This window comes from Phoxinus phoxinus (assembly GCF_949152265.1).
Source record: "Phoxinus phoxinus genome assembly, chromosome: 13".
Classification (NCBI taxonomy): domain Eukaryota; kingdom Metazoa; phylum Chordata; class Actinopteri; order Cypriniformes; family Leuciscidae; genus Phoxinus; species Phoxinus phoxinus.
The window spans coordinates 8,870,538-8,884,853 of record NC_136888.1 but is presented as its reverse complement, the minus strand read 5'-3'; the positions used below and the strand labels follow the sequence as shown (position 1 = coordinate 8,884,853).

The window sequence follows — 14,316 nt, the reverse complement described above, 5'->3', positions numbered from 1 at the left end:
CATTTTTATTAAAACCCGAAACTACACTTTTAGCATGAATTTATTAGAATGTCAATCTATTTAATTTGTACTTAAGATCAAATTCAAACTCTAACCCTGCATTCTGCTTGCATCTCAATGCAAATTCTGAAACTCAATAGACTCCACTGCATTCTCAATTCAGTTGTGAATGGTGCAGATCGCCGGCCACAGCCACCCGACAGGATCGACATGCTAGAATATGTATGGATTGTCTCCTCGGAGTCTGGCGTGTAGTGTAATATCAGACTGAAATATAATGAAAAGTATTCTGATTACTAGATATTAGTGTATATCATTGTCAAGACATCTGATCGCATGCAGCGTAAAAGCCATTACGAGTGCTGTAATGAGCATCAGTATTTCTGATTCACTTCAGTCCACAGTAGAGAGAGAGAGAGTGTGTGTGTGTGTGTGTGTGTGTGTGTGTGTGTGTGTGTGTGTGTGTGTGTGTGTGTGTGTGTGTGTGTGTGTGTGTGTGTGTGTGTGTGTGTGTGTGTGTGTGTGTGTGTGTTGTGCTCGTCTGTCAATCAACATAACACAAGCCTTCAGCTCTGAGGGGGGAAACAGAATCCAAAAAGAGAATGTGAGACACGGACAGAATGAATAATGAGCGTATTCCCTCACGGCTTCGCCATGAAGTTACTGTAAATTACTCCAAGATTTTAGAGTACCTACAAAAACAAACTCATTAGAAAGCCTATTATCATAATTTGTCCATGAGAGATTGAAAACTACAATTATGTTCTGCATTTATTTCAGCCTTTATTTCCTGAGGTCCTCTTTCAATGTTAGACAAGGTTACTTGCACCAAAAACAGTCGTGCTTTTGTTTTTCATGACTTTTTTTCACCATCTCACTGACCAGACGTGATGCGACAAGTTTCTCTGACCAATTTGTCTGAAAGTAAAACAGGTGCAAATCCGGCTGTTGTAAGAAGTACATGCAATTTACAGTTCATAACAGCAAAGAATTAGTCGTAACACTTTACCATAAGGTTAACATTAGTTAACTACATTAGTTAACATGAACTAATAATGAACTGCACGTATACATAATTTTTAATCTTTGTTAATGTTAATTTCAACATTTACTAATACTTTATTAAAATCGTATTAATTGATAACAATTACATAATAGTAAAATGCCCTGTTAATGCACTGTGAACTAACATGAACAGCTGTATTTTTATTAACTAACGTTAAAAAATATTAACAAATACAGAAACAAATGGATTGTTCATGGTTAGTTCATGATACATTAACTAATGTTAACTAATGAACCTTATTGTAAAGTGTTACCGCATTAGTTGCTTTAGGAACACAGCTTTGGTAAAAAAGGAAACATCTATGGAAACATTTCTTACCGAGGAAGGAGACACAGACTTTGCAGAAAGTGTTGAACTGAAACTTGTTGGCTGCCTCCAGTAAGGTCTTGGCGTTGACCGAGTCGATAATGAGGGAACCGGTATAAACAAACTCCAGGAGAAGCTCCAGAACGTCTGAACTGATGTTGCTCATCGTCAACTGCATCTTCTCACCGTTTCTGTTCTCGCCCGATAACCTGGACACAGATTGAAGAACGTTAAACCACAGACCCGGTGGTGTCTCAACTGCAACAACCAGTAGAGAGGTCCAAATATATATATAGTGTACAACAGTGTACAACAACAACTTTTGGTCTGTTCCAAAAGCTATTTGACTTCTGAACCTTTTTACTATTGTTAGGTACAATTGAAATAAAGCTGAAATATAATAAAATATAAATATTAGAGGAAAAAGTTCAATTTAAAATAACATTATTAGAAAAAAATGAAAATTTGAAATGTTGAAATACTAAAATTTAATAAAATAAAAAAGGAAACACTTTACAATACAGTTTCATTAGTTAACAACTTTAGTTAACATGAATGAAGAATGAACAATACTTCTGCAGAATTTATTAATCTTAGTTCATGTTAATTTCATAATTTACTAATGCATGATTCAAGTCAAAAATTGTATTTGTTAACGTTACTTAATGCACTGTGAATTAACACGAACTAACAACGAATGACTGTATTTTTACTAACTAACATTCAATTCAATTCAATTCGGAGCTTGTCATGGTCACTGATACATCATTGCAGAAAAATTCTACAATAATTTTATACTGTAAAAATACTAAATGACATGAGGTACATTAAATAATGGTTTGCTTTTAAGGGAACTAAGAAACAATTAAAAACCTATCAAGCATTGCAAAGTGGGATGGACTCATTTGGAAGAGCATCCACTAAAGCTGTTCAGCGAGTGTGACTCAAAGTCAGCCTGTGAGTTTCTCTACAGCGGCGCTTGAGGGAAAACTTGAGTGAGCTGCTATGCATTTCCATGCATAATACATATTTAAAGGCATATGGGGAGTGCAGATTGTCTGGCTCCTGAGATGAGCTGCACTCCGTCTAGAAGAGGGGCATTGGCTTAGCGTATCTGCACTGGGCTGATTGACTTCGTTTTTTTTCCATTGTTTGGGTGCGCGTTATAGAACCCATTAAACCTATAAACCTCAATTATTAGAGATGCTGCAAAAAGACGTGAGATGTCTCGAGAAACAAAAGCTCATAATGACGTTCCATTAATGGACAGTGGGTGGTTAGACATGGCAGTGAGGTGAAAATAATAATAATAATAATAATATCCTCTCTTCTGCCTCAGATCACGGTTCCTATTCTATTTGAACACATACTTTAAAGGTGAAGTGTGTAATTTCTAAATCAATATCAGCATCAAACTGTACATATTTTACATTACGGCAAGACAATGTGTGAAAAAAAGGGATTTTGCCCGTATTTCAGGGAGACAAGCACTTTTCACTGATGGATAAAATCAAGTTGTATTTGGAAATGCATCACATTTTCAAAGTAAAATGGGCTTTGAATGCACTTTCATGTTGCACCAAAACTGAGAAAGAATCAAGTATTTTAGCATCAAAAAACTTTAAACAATTCACAGCATGCGTTTTCGTGAGACTTTATGAAGACACTTGAAGTCTAGGTATATTTAGAACCTATGCAAAGACAAATACACGCTACATATGACAGACAGACAGACAGACAGACAGCGTGATGTAAGCAGGGAAGGAAAGGAGGGGGTAGAAAATCAGTTCTGCCACAGGGAACCAGCAGCCATCCTACAGGGAAAGGGACCATTCCATGACTGGGACGTAGATTTACTTTCAAACACCTGCCAAAACAGAGTTCAACACGGCCTGCGTACGAACGGTGATATTAGACGTTATAAGAGGTTTGACTTGGAGGGAGGCAAAAGGCAGAGTATGAGGTGAGGTGGGTGTCTCTGGCGCTGGCTGAAAAATCAAGAAATGTTACTCCTGAAAAGAAAAACAAAAATGCAAAGTTTATTGCTGTCAGGTGTAAGTGGAGGAGGAGAAATATTAAGAAACAAAAAGGCAACAAAACAAAAAAAGTCGACCATTAAGAGGTGGGAAAGAAAAAAGAAAATAGAAATCCAGCGCTCTCTCTTTCCCTGAGATCAATTAGAGAAATCTAAATCCACACTTGCACTACTTCCATAAACACTTCCGCTCAGAAAAGAGCTTTGTAGCCATCATTTTATTCTCAAGTATGAACGTTTGCCCTGAAAAAAAAATCTATATGGTTATCAAAATCGTTCTTTTCATCCACGGTCTACGACTGTTATATTGATTAGACTGTGAAAATACAGTATGGCCCTCAAAGTGGGAAAAAAGCCTAATATGTGCATCATTATGCTGGTTTCTAAACCGCTGTCTTTAGGATATATTCTTAGGCAGCATAGCATGTATCATTTGTAGAGATCCCAGAATGCATTGAGATAAGCTCAGTGGAAAAAATATTTTTTTTATTTATTTTTTTATTAAAAATAGATGCATAATTTTATAAATAAATAATTAATACACAAATAAATGCATAAACAAATAAATGAAATAAAAATAAATGACAGCATCAAATTAAAATATAAAAATACTTAGTAAAAATAGTTTTTTTTGGCCATAATTTAATTCTCAAGTTTGAAACATGCCTCCCCTGACAGTTTTCATTACATGGTTATACAACTCGTTCTTTTTTGTTCACGGACTATAACTATTATATTGATTATTAGACTGGAAAAATACAGTGATGAAAATATGGCACTCAAGGGGGGTGAGGGGGGGGGGGTGCTTTTAAGAAAGAGAGGGGTCTCTAAAATTGACACAATTTCAATTTTTCCCATTTTCCAGGAAATTTCTAGCACATTCATTTGCCTACGTTCTTGAGAGAAAAGCGGTCTGAAAAATCTATAAATGTGAGTGCTTTCTTTATTTTTGAGTTTGCTGACATTACGAGCATACTGTTGGACAACATTATACCTGATTAAACACCTGAGCTCTGATTGCTTTCATGAATTATGCAGAGCAAACATGTTATTTCAACTGAAAAGCGTCTTCTTTTTTTTTTAGGTGGAACTACTTTTCTAGCCCTGCTTTATGTATAGTTTACTTCTTTAGCTGGGCAGGACATCCAGCTTAATGTGGATTGCAAGTTTTGAACCCATTGCTTTAAACCGTTTAAACTTATGCCTATACTGAAAAATGACAAAACAATCAAAACAAAAGCAGCCAAGTAGATATCAGACCACTAGAACTTCTAACTTAAGCGTACTTTTAGATGGAACAAAACAAATCAAGAGCTGCCAAACTAAAGTGGGCTCTTCAACGCCAGCTATCCGTCTCAGACTAATAACGTAGTGTCTATGCTAATATATACGTGGAAACACTCAGCAAGTGGCAATATGATGGATGCACTGCCAGAAACAAAGCACAAATATTCAATAAAATCCATCAGACAGGCTGAATCTCTGGAGATATTGTGAAATTCATAAGCGGCGCTGCCTTCTATCAATGTGAACGAGGAAGTGCTAATGGCTACATATTACATTCAAACGTAGATCCACTTAGTGCATGATTTGCTAAATGGATGAATCACTTTTTAATGCACGTTTTCTCTGAGAACGACAAATACAGCAGGTGTTCTTTATAGACGATTAGATAAACCCGGTTCGTTTAACTGATATAAATGACGGACACCCTGATAACGACTTCAGTCTCAGCCAGATTCGCCCATTAAAGGGCCGAGAGACATCTCTGATATTAAACTCAGATTACAGCTCAATGCATGTATCGTTTGCAAAGATCAATGTTTCGTTTAGATTTGATATTCATCATATAGGTTTTTTTTCTCTCTCTAAAAGTTCACAGATTAAAGTCAGCTCTTCTAAAGTGTAAACAAGCAAATAATCAGACTGAAATAGTGTAAGACCACTCACACTTTTCCCACTAGAAATGCATGATAAATAAATAATGCACGAATGTTTTCAGAATGTTTTAGTATGCCGAAAGCTTTACAAATCACGGCTCGCCATTGATTTTAACTTCAGATTGAACTTTCCAGCTGAACTCTTTGAGGTGGAACTGGATTAAGCTATAAATTCATATGCATTATATTCCCTTAATAACTGTTGACAGGGTTACATATTTTCTACTTTGTGAAAAAAAAGAAACACACCGAGCTAATGTATTTTTCAACTGAATGGTGATACTACTGTGTAACCCAATGCCTACAGCCATCATATGTGCATGATTATGCTGGTTTATATAATGCCTTCTTTTGGATCTATTCCAAGGCAGAATTGTAGAATGCATTGCAACAAGCTCGGTGAAAAAAATGTATATGCATAGTAATGAATATAAATGCATATGCATAAACACATTTCGTAAATGCAAAAAATGAATAAATTAATGCATAAACGAATAAATTCATTAATGAATGAACAAATTAATAATTGTGAAGTGTTCATCAGTCAATTATAATCAGCTATGAGTTCCATGTGTATGAAAGTTGATTTTATTTAGAATGCTATCTTGATAGCTCACTAGGTTCTAGAACAGAAACGTTCTCGTTTCCTCTGCATTCTAAGGAGGGCAATCTAGACATCGATGAGAGTGTGAAATTCTCCATCCAAAGGCCCTAGTTTCAGTGCCTTCAGTCCCGAGCAGTGAAACTCAAATCACTTTGCGAGGTGTATCAGCACATTTTGGGAATCACGAGAACAACACTTTTAAGTTAAGTTCTGCTCGTGAGATAGCTCGACTCGACAAGCTGGAGTACATGTATCATGACATATTTTATACGGGAATTTGAAAGCATTACAGCAATTACACAAGCCAGTCAATGCCCTGGTTCTCGTGATTGTTTTGATGCGACTGAAAAAAGGCTGATAGGGATAGATGTGCAGTGCTTTCAATGGCTTGTACTTTTGTGCACTTTGATTCATAAACATATTGACCATATAAAACCTACTGTATAATGTTTGATATGAAAATTGCAGAAAAATATATTGCACACAATCTAATACATGCCTTCTGTTGTCTGAATGATAGCTTAGACTTTTTCTAGCAAGTAAAAAGCTGTGGTATAATTGTAAAAACGTCCCCTTTCAGATTGTGTCTTTTTGTTGTGAAATCTACAAAAAAAAAAAAATAATTATTAAGTAAATGTAAGAATAAGTTTTATATTGTTAGTTATATTTGATGAACACTTACTGGACTGAAGCAACTTAGGTTTACTTAATTATCCATAGATAATACAATAAATTAAAATGTAAGAATCAAATATGATCCATCAGGCTTTTAAAGTTTAATATTCATCTCTCAATCACCATTGTATTGTACAGCATACTGTAGCTTTAAAGCTACAACATTTAGATCATAATACTAAGCATTTAAATATAATCTTACTATAACATATTATTGAGAGATATAGTGACAACAAGTAGTTTGTTATACTGTTATACATATATCACTGATGTACATTACAAGCTATCAGAGATTAATCTTACTTTTTATCAACAAAAATATGAGAAACTATTTACATTGGGAAACATTTTCCCAATCACTGTGGGATTAATGTAGATGTTATGTTCATATTTACAAAAAAAAATTCTGCTGGCTAATAAAAGCACCAAACAAAATGTGTCATATTTAAATAAACAGTTTTAAAGGTTTGCTACAATCGTTCATAACAAATTCATGTGAAAACATGAATTTGCAGTAAATGTGTAGCAAAATCCTCCTCGAGAGCTTTACCAGAAGGGCTCCTGATGTAAAAAAGTTTCTGAGATTGTACATTTCTTTGCCTGTAAACATGATTCTGTATCAGTTTGTACTCATAAACAACATCCAGTCAGTCACACGGCTCTGGGACACCCGACTGCTGAGATCAGCATCAATATGAGACGGCAAGAAACAGAATTTCCAGAAGCATAAACGAGATCCGTGCAGTTTGCAGGTTGGCTTAATCCCGACGGCACGCTCAAAGCGCTGTGTGAATTTCCACGCAGATACGGAGCGAGTCACAGCAGGAAAAAGGTGAAGAGGGACGACTAAAACATCCCGTCTAAGCACTTGACATAGATAGCCGGAGCGCAGCGCTGATGCCATATGCCAAACGTACTCCTAAAATCTGCCTTTCATTTGTTTTGACATTTACAAAGCATTTCAAACGAAAACCCCCAGTCATGGAACTTCTTTGCCCATTAAAATGCAAATTGGCGCACTTAATAAATGGAGGTGAAAGTGTCAGATTGGTCCACGCCTTGACCTTTTTCAGCAGAGAAATGCATTCCTTGGTGGAACAGACAGAATGGCTACTGGCCCTGTGACAGGAACCGGTGTCTTCAGACCTGCAAGAGATGGGGAGGGAAAAGGAGGCGACACAAATGCACCCTACGAAAAGAACAGAATAGATCAAGGACGGGAGGAAAGCAAACCTTTTCACCATGTCCTTGAAATACAAGCTGCAGGAAGCTAGAACATTTTGATGGACTTCAAACTCTTTGCCTTCAACAATTATTTTCAGGTCTGTAAACTCTTTCTCTCTCCGCTGCTGGTTCAATTCCTTCAACATTTCTGTAGAACAAGAGAAAGAAGAGAAACAGTGATTTTTGTATTTTCTGAGATCGAAGCACACAGCATATGATGACACAACCAATCATTGTTTGAAGAAAAACAGGAAATGATTTGTTTGTGCAAGTAAAGGGCTGGAAAAGATTTAGAGTAGAGGGATAAAACCATCAAGCATGAAGGAAAAACAACAACAAACGTGAAAAGCAAAAGGTCAGTCCTTTCATTGTGAAAGAAATACTGAACTTTGTCAGTAAGATGTGCATGTCTACAACTAACATTTTAAAGGAATATTTCAACTAAAAATGAAATCGCTGTCATCATTCCAAATATGCGTGGCTTTCTTTCAGTTCTTTTCAAAAATGTAATTTTTTGGGCGAACTTTTCCATTCACAGACAATGGAGCGCTAACAGTCAGGATCTGAAAATAAAAAAATAAAAAAATTCATGTTCTCCTTAGAGAATTACATTTTCAACCGTAATGTATAAACAGAATTAACTTCAGCCCAGAGGCTACTGACTGATATGCAAAGGCAATGTTTTCATTAAAAATTTTTTTTTTTTTTTTAAATCACAAAACAAATAAATATTAATTAATTAATATTAAAAAACAAATACAAATAATTATTTACATGCATTTGTTTATTTATAATAATTTATAAATAAATGCAAAAATAAACAAACTCATGTTTAACTGCTGAATTTCTGGTGACGGACAGCACTACCTGCAATCCTAAAAAGAGACCCACCCATCAAAAAGAGAAGAAAAAGAGAACAGTGACTGTCCACTCCCAGAAAGTATTAGGAATTATGCGACCATGCACACTCAACAACATGGACATTTGTATACATTTAGAGAACAAAATTAACAACTTCAAATGCATAATATCTGTACTCAATTTTGATACAATTCTATTACATCATCATTTACAATGCTTCATGGAACAAGCAGTTAATTTTTTAACCTAAAAAGCATTGCATTATTTTACTTTTGTGCTCATGCAGTGATTTATCTAGAATGTGGTTGCTTTGCTTTAACAAATAATATTTTGAAATTCCCATGGAGAAAATGAATGGGGAAAAAAGCCAAGACGCTGATAAAGTGTCTCTATAACCAGCCGACCTAAAATAACAACTTTTAAAGCAACACCACCTCTAAATGACAACAGACACTGAGGACGAGAAAACCTCTCGTCATGACTGTAACTGTGGTTCCCTGAAGAGAGAAGGAGACGCTGCGTCGATTGACACTCTGGGAACGCACTGCATGACTGTGTCGTGAAGCACGTGTGAAATCAGTCCTAAGGTGGAACGAGACATCAGAAGTGGCTGACGTCACAAAATAACAACTTTTAAAGCAACACCACCTCTAAATGACAACAGACACTGTGAGGACGAGAAAACCTCTCGTCATGACTGTAACTGTGGTTCCCTGAAGAGAGAAGGAGACGCTGCGTCGATTGACACTCTGGGAACGCACTGCATGACTGTGTCGTGAAGCACGTGTGAAATCAGTCCTAAGGTGGAACGAGACATCAGAAGTGGCTGACGTCACAAAATAACAACTTTTAAAGCAACACCACCTCTAAATGACAACAGACACTGTGAGGACGAGAAAACCTCTCGTCATGACTGTAACTGTGGTTCCCTGAAGAGAGAAGGAGACGCTGCGTCGATTGACACTCTGGGAACGCACTGCATGACTGTGTCGTGAAGCACGTGTGAAATCAGTCCTAAGGTGGAACGAGACATCAGAAGTGGCTGACGTCACAAACCAGGGGCCTCGTTTATAACCGTTCCGTACGCACAAACCAGGCCCTGAAAGGTGTCCGCTTCCGACGCACAAGCTGTGATTTATAAAAACAAACTTGACGGGAAAAGTTGCGCACCTGCACGCAAACTCTGACCCATGCGTATGAACATTTTGGAGACGTAGCAGTTTGGCCACACCGATGGTGATCAGGAGTTAAATGTCTTTTTGGTCACTTTTAGACAGAACATTTTAAGAAAATTATACAATTAACAAACACCATCACACAGCTGCAGGTGATAGGTACGTAGGAAAAGGAGACCAAATAGGTAGGTCGACAAATCTGCAAATTTGGAACTCCCGCACACTATCGGTACTTGCAAATTAATATAAAAAAAAACTTTTATTAGCAACGTTTCGGTCTCACGACCTTTATCAGGCATATAAAAAATATACATAAACAGAAAGATAATACAAATATAATTTCACTCACCAAGCCTACCACTTTGAAGCAAATACCCATCCCTTCTCAAATGTCCATGGCAGCGACCGCGTTATCTAGTTTAGTGAAACTGACGCAAATATATCTAACGGCAGATGAAGCAGTGCATGTTCAAAATAAAAGTTTAAATAAATAAAATAATGATTTAAACTATGTTTTACTCCTGATATAAACATTTACTGTACAATAAATATAAATGCCATTCTCAATAATGGAGTTAAACACTTAAATTACATTAAATCATATTTAATAAATATTTGTAGTGGATGCGATGCTTTTGAACACTTTTCCTGTGGCATGCTGTGTTTTAATGTTTTAACTACAGAGAAAATAGCTTATGGTAATAGCAGGTTGTCTGACAAAACATTTTCGTGCAAATGATGCGCAACAAGCATATTACAAATATGCATACTGCCAAATACTTGCAAGATGACCTCATGAAAGAAGGAAGGAACATCTCAATGCTGAATATAAGAAGAACACTACCCAGGCACGACCTTCATGTTGGGACATCTTGCCAAATGCCAGTCTTGACGAAGAAGAACATAAAAGGACAACTTGAATATGCTGAAATTAATTTGGATAGACGTGTGGAGTTCTGGAAGAATGTTTTATGGAGTGATGTGACAAAACTGGACTTTTTGGACCCAGCGGTATTTCTGGTGCAAAAAAGGCAAAACTTCTGAGCAGAATAACACCATCTCCATGGTCAAACATGGAGGAGGTCCAGTCGTGTTATGGGGGAGCTTTGCTGTTGCGGGAAGAGGAAATCTTGCCTGTATGAAGGACATCATGAATTCTTTGAAGTATCAAGCCATTGCAAAGATGATGGGATGCCTTTGGTGCAGAGCCTGAAGCTTGATAATCAATGGACTTCCTCAGCCATCCCAAAGTATAATCTACTTAAGCTTGATACATGGATCAGTCGTGTTCTTGAGTGGCATGTAGTGTGTACAGTCTTCAGATTTAAATCTCATTGAAAACATTTGGTGGAATTTGAAGCAAGCAGTGGACAACATGAAAACCAAAGATTATGAGTAATCTGGAAGCTTTTTTTCAAGTGAGGAACGGGCCAATATTGCAGTAGAGAGGTGAGAGAAGCTTCTAAACACAGACAGCATTTACTGGATGTTATAAAGAAAACATTCTGAGAATAGTGTATTTATGTAAGTTAGGATAGCAAGGTGTCTGAATACATTTTGGTTTGACTATATATATATATATATATATATATATATATATATATATATATATATATATATATTAGGGCTGTCCGTTAAACACGTTATTAACGGTGTTAACGCAAACCCATTTTTATCGAGAGATTAACGCCTAGCAAACTTTGTAGTTTTTTTCACATGCTTTTGCAACAACTAGTAACGTTATTAAAACTACAACACCACACCGGATCTAGCTAGACCAGAAACAAAACAACAGGCACGCCGCACACACTTGTTTGGGCTTGCGAACCGGCCAAAGAGTGGACGAGAAGCGCAGCGCCAAGCCGCGTCTAGGACAACTCATGTCGCACATCGGACGCGCACTTTCTCCGTTTATGGCCAGCAATAAAAACTCTGAATGGCGGTGTGTGTACACTCGTAGAGAATAATGTTTTCGAATGTTAATTACGAGGTGCTGCGCTTCTCGTCCGGTGTGCCATCCCCTTTAACGTTACGCTTTGAGTGGATGAATGATGAGCGCGAGACGCCGGAATGGATGCCAATAAGATTCTGAATGGAAAGTTTACTTTTAAAAAGCTGCCAAATGGTTCAATTGACAAGACCAAAGTGATCTGTGTGTTTTGTCATTGTGAACTGAGCTATCATCTCAGCACGTCCAGTCTGAAATACCACTTGATGGCCAAGCACACACACCGCTGATGTGTTTCTACGCCCACTCGTCAATATCAGTAACGTTACCTCGTCAGTATTTCTTTCACCCTTTTATTGATGGACAGTGTTACATTGTGTGAGAGATTATTTGCACCAAGTGAGAATGTTAGTGTGAAATTGAACACAGTATGCCAATGTTGTTTTCAATAAAAAAACATTTGCACAAAGCAAGCCGATCCACTTTTCCATGTTAATAACAGCATTAAAATGAGAAAAAAAATGATGGGACAAAAATAAATCAAGAGACATTTAGAATAGATAAAAATTTGTGATTAATCGCGAATTAATTATGACATTAATGCGATTAATCGTGATTAAATAATTTAATCGTTTCACAGCCCTAATATATATATATATATATATATATATATATATATATAATATATATATGTGATAAAACACTTCTGGGTAAACATTACAACATGGTCTTTTTAAGTCCAAGATTAATCCAAAACTTCCTCATGTCCAGGTAATTATGCTCATCAAATAATAATTCAATGGTGAGTATGTGCATGAGTCATATCTGACATGCTTAATGTATAATTAATCATCTCTGAACCCAATGCAAAATAACTTTATGTGCTGGAATAACTTCAGCAACTCCCAAAGCCCCTTAAACAGCAGGACGCCGTGATCGCGACAGGTATTCATGACTAATAAGAACAGACCACAAACAACAGCCGATGCACGAGGAGACCCAGTTCTGTGCAACAAAGCATATAGCGATTCTGAAAATAAACTTTCAAAGTCACTTCTGCATTTCATGTGCTTGCTTTCCATGCAATAATTTGAATAATTGGCTGGTATAAGAATCTCAGCATCATTAGAGCAATACGTCACATGCCTCTGACAGCTGTTCCGCAGACGTCTGACAAACTAATAAGGGAAAGGTGATGTGATTATCCGCCTAAAATGTTCCCTATTAATTTGAGCCAGGGATAGAATGGATGGCAGGAAATTATTCTCTATTTAACTGGGTCAGTGTTCTCGGGAGAAGACCATAATCATAAAATAGCACAGGACAATCTACTGGGACCAGTAAGGAACATTTTAAAGGAAAATTAACACATTTGTAATTGTTATTAACATTTGTGTATGAATCATTTGTTTTAGCCAGTGCAAAAACACTATACAGTGGGGTACAATAGTATCTGGGACTGTTCCATTTTATTCTGTAAATTAACAAAAATGTTGAAATTTGAAAAACTAAAGACAAAGAAAAGCGAAGAATCAAAATGAAAAATAAATATTGAAGGTTTTGCACAATTGATAGTACGTTAATAAGATAATAATAAGCACATTTGTGACTTTCTTGCTCCTTCCGAAGCACAAGATGCTCTCAAATCATGATCATCATCTGACATGAAATCAACATTAAAGGGTCAAAACAACTCCACTGTAGTGTACATAACATTATCCTCCAGATAATGTTCTAAAGCACTGCATTTCCTTTGTGTTTACATTTGTGTGCTTTAAAATGCATAAAGACACTTTTGAATGGCTCAAAAGTGTAACGTTGAGAAGAAAAGCATTCATCTGATTCCGTCTGCTGATCCTGCAAGAGCACTTTCCTCTCTCTGCGGAACTGGAAAGAATGCTCGAAGCTTGTGAAATGTGTCCTTCCAGAACAAAAGAGCTGTGAATCGATAACAATGGAGCTATAGATATGAGATGAGAAGATCTGGGGTGTGCGGCCACACACACCGCGAAGGTCAGAATACATGCATATAAACCATAGCTGTCTGAATGAGACTATTGTACAATCTCTTTTTTTCTCAGATTAACTCAATAATGCCGCTCTTGACATGTAAAAGGAGAAACTATAGCAAGTATTTGTTACTTTTCTGAAATTTTTCTTTCATTTCACACTATTTACTTTCTTAGTAAATGAAATGTTCCTGATCTTATTGTACACAATTCATCAGTGCATATTATTCAAAACGTTTGACTTAGTACATTCCTAGGAAATATTACAGCTCGCTCTGCCAGCCTACATCAAGATTCTTATACTTATGAGCGCTTTGCAGCAACGGTAGATGACAACACAACAATGTGACTAGAATTTCACTGTATCAAATGTGCCAAAAAAAATTGGTACCATCACATTGGTTTGAAAGGGAAGGGAACTTGCGTCAGTACATGATGAATTTCAGTCCACTGCAGCAATGGCACTCAAAACT

The 14,316-nt window shown here is 36.6% G+C and overlaps 1 protein-coding gene across 3 annotated transcripts in view; it reads right to left on the bottom strand.

Moving 5' to 3' along the window:
• Positions 1-14,316, bottom strand: part of LOC307008764 (kelch-like protein 29) — a 163,419-nt gene that overhangs the window by 80,508 nt on the left and 68,595 nt on the right. For all 3 annotated transcript variants that reach the window (XM_079631895.1, XM_079631896.1, XM_079631897.1), the window contains 2 exons: positions 7,860-7,998; positions 1,385-1,581 (listed from right to left, as the gene is read on the bottom strand). In XM_079631895.1, coding sequence (XP_079488021.1) covers positions 1,385-1,581; positions 7,860-7,998 — 336 coding nt within the window. The remainder of the gene's footprint in view (positions 1-1,384; positions 1,582-7,859; positions 7,999-14,316) is intronic.